Genomic DNA, 3,038 nt, shown 5'->3' with positions numbered 1-3,038 from the left:
AGAAATAATGCTTTCTTCTATTTTTAGGAGTAGTTGTTCAATAGATATGCAAGGTTAAACTTGTTTTCTTGGTTGCAAGGACGCGAAAACCTTTAGATTTCAAGAACTGTGAGATTTATTCTTCCATTTATTTTCAGTTTGTATTATGAATGAGTATGATTGTTTTTCTATGCATATTTTTTATGATTGTTGTTGATAATTGCTAGAGCGGACTCTAAGTTATTATTGTGAATAATCTATTGCTAAGTTTTGTATCAAAACTAGAGTTATGGTATATAAACTTGTGAAGCAACTAAGCTTGATAATTGTGGCGGAACTACATTATTAAACTTAGGGAAAACATTCGATCAAAGCAACACAAGCAGACAACTTGGTTGTTAAGATTAATGAATTCATTAAGCAGACAACTTGTTTGTTAAGATCAAAGCAACACAATCTATTATAAATTTATCTAGATTAATAAATTCATTGGCACAACACTGATATCATGCATAAAATAATCGCAGAATAAAGTGGCTAACACGCGAACCCATAACTCAAGTTATTCTTGATGTTGTTTTTAAATTAATAAAGAACGAAAAGATTTCTATTCTATATTAAAAAAATACTCCTTTCTAATATTTTTAAATGTAGGTTTTTATTGTATAGTAAATTAAGTTATGGTGGATAATTTTTCTATTTAGCTTCTAATTATATGTATATTTATAATATCAAAAGATAACATTTGAAAATTAGAACTTAATATGAATAAGTATATTATTTCATGAATAACCATACTATTTCATAAATAGTTATACTGTTTCATGAACAATTACAGTATTTCATTAATAATCATATTATTTGATGAACAATCATATTGTTTTATCGTTATCTTTCAAGTTTATAAAAACATGTTACTATATAAAAAATAAACACAATAAAAATTATATATATATATATATATTATCTTATTTTTTTATTGTTTTTTAAGGTTTAAAGAGCTTAATTGTATTTTAAAAATATTATTTTTATATAAAATAAATAAACACTTTAAAAATAATATTTTCATGTTTTTAAACCAATTTTATATTTATTTTCATCCTAAATATTACTGGCAGTTATTTTTATGAGATGGAATGTAAACTTCTTTATAAACGAGAAAGGAGGACATAGCTAACAGCAAGAAGTCTTTCTTGTGTTTGATTTGGCCTGGTTCCATTAAGGATCCCAGGTGGATGCCAGATGATCTCCCAGAAAATGCTGGAGGTGATGAAAGATTCACAAAGAGGAGCTGCATGCATCCTCGTCGTACTATAAACCGTCAAGTTCAAAACACTTGATGAGCCACACTCGGAGCATCAAATACACAAATACGTGCAATGTAAAATGGTAGATTAATTCGAAATATATTGTATTGGATTTGGATGAGTTATGAAGAAAGGGCTGGGAATGATAAAACCTTGTAATACTATGCAATAATTTTGGGCCGAGGACCGTCTGGTACAACTTGAAAGCAAAAGACTAAATTACAATTCTGAATTAATCGATCATGCCACTCTGATCCTAGACTAACGATGGCACGAGGACCCGAATAATTTTCGGGGGTGGGTTTGGGCCTACTAACCATGAGAGACCTCGCCTAAGTTCAAAGTCAAAGAAATCTTCTTAGTCCAGCATCGAAGTGGTCTGTTGTCTTCCTTGTCTTGTCCAAGGTAGAAGAACTAGAAACCCTCGTCGAAGTACAGCTTAAACTCTTATACTGAAATAAACGAATAAATGGCAACTGAAAACAAGCCAAAGTCCAGTGCCAGTGTCACTACCAACAGCAAGAAGAGAAAGCAACGCTACCTCCCTCACAATGTATTCTTCTTTGTATTTCCTTTCTCTGTGTTTGTTGATATGTATTCACATATGTTGTGTTTCTTTCTTTTGATTGTGCCTGTCACTGCAGAAGCCAGTGAAGAAGAAGGGTTCCTACCCATTACACCCAGGAGTCCAAGGCTTCTTTATCACTTGTGACGGGGGAAGGGAGCGCCAAGCCTCGCGTGAGGCCATTAACGTTATTGATTCTGTATGTTTCTATATCTTTTTTATCTTCTACATTTCTTTCTTCTTCTTCTTCTTTTTTTTTTTAAAAATTCAACCAGGATAAATTGAAAATCGATTCGTGTGGTGACAAACACGGTGGTTGGTTATGGGAGAAAGATTTGCTTTTATGCTTCAAGGAGAATTCATTTGTGGCTGCCCCTTTAAACCAAGGTTTTGAGTTCTTATGCCAAGCAAGATTCGTTTATGGCGAGTCCTTAAGGACAGGGAAGGCTACCCTACCAACTTCGGACCGAAGAAATATTTATAGTGTCTTAATAAATTCCTTATGCAAGAATTCTGCTAGTCATGGGTGCAATTTTTTTTTCTTTTTCTTTTTTGCTCTTTCTGTTATCGTAATGACCGAGAAATGCATTAACTAGACTAATCAATTTAGAGTGTTTGTAGAAGTAGTGAATGCATCTTTCCCTTGATTTACAAGGTCAAATTGTGCACTCTTCATTGAGCTGCTGGTATTTGCACTTTTTTCTTGCAGTTTTATGAAGAATTAGTTTTTGGGAAGGATACTAGTGTGAAGCTTGCAGAGTTGCCTAATAAACCTATAAATAAAAAGATTAAGTTCTCATATTCTGATGTTGAGGGAGACGATGACGAAGAAAAGGAGGAGGATGAGGAAGATGGGTTAGATGAGAACATATCAGGTGCCCCCGAAGCCAATGATGGAAAGAATGAAAACCCAGCAGACGAAAAGTTAGGATCTCCTTGTCTAGAAAATGAGAACAGTGAATGTCAAAGAGAAGAAAAGACTAATCAAGAAGAGGGTTGTAAAAATGATAAAAAACAAGAACGTGAGGCAGAGGAACTACCAGCAAAGAAGAAATGCACAGAAACATGTGCCCCCAAGTCTGTTGGCCAAGAAAAAGTGGAGGAGAAATCCATTGATAAGCTGATTGAGGATGAACTCAAAGAACTTGGAGATAAGAACAAGGTGAGTCGCGTGGTTCCCCTCTTTC

General features: G+C 33.7%; 1 protein-coding gene across 1 annotated transcript in view; it reads left to right on the top strand.

Annotated features, from left to right (window-relative positions):
- The first annotated feature begins 1,131 nt into the window (after positions 1-1,131).
- LOC105140305 (THUMP domain-containing protein 1 homolog) overlaps positions 1,132-3,038 on the top strand; it is a 6,456-nt gene continuing 4,549 nt past the window's right edge. The window contains exons 1-3 of the mRNA XM_011047084.1: positions 1,132-1,839; positions 1,931-2,050; positions 2,561-3,013. Of these exons, the coding sequence (XP_011045386.1) occupies positions 1,756-1,839; positions 1,931-2,050; positions 2,561-3,013 (657 nt within the window). The 5' untranslated portion in view covers positions 1,132-1,755. The remainder of the gene's footprint in view (positions 1,840-1,930; positions 2,051-2,560; positions 3,014-3,038) is intronic.

This window comes from Populus euphratica, unplaced genomic scaffold, assembly GCF_000495115.2.
Source record: "Populus euphratica unplaced genomic scaffold, PopEup_1.0 scaffold105.1, whole genome shotgun sequence".
Taxonomy (NCBI): Eukaryota; Viridiplantae; Streptophyta; class Magnoliopsida; order Malpighiales; family Salicaceae; genus Populus; species Populus euphratica.
This window is presented reverse-complemented; position numbering and strand designations above follow the sequence as displayed.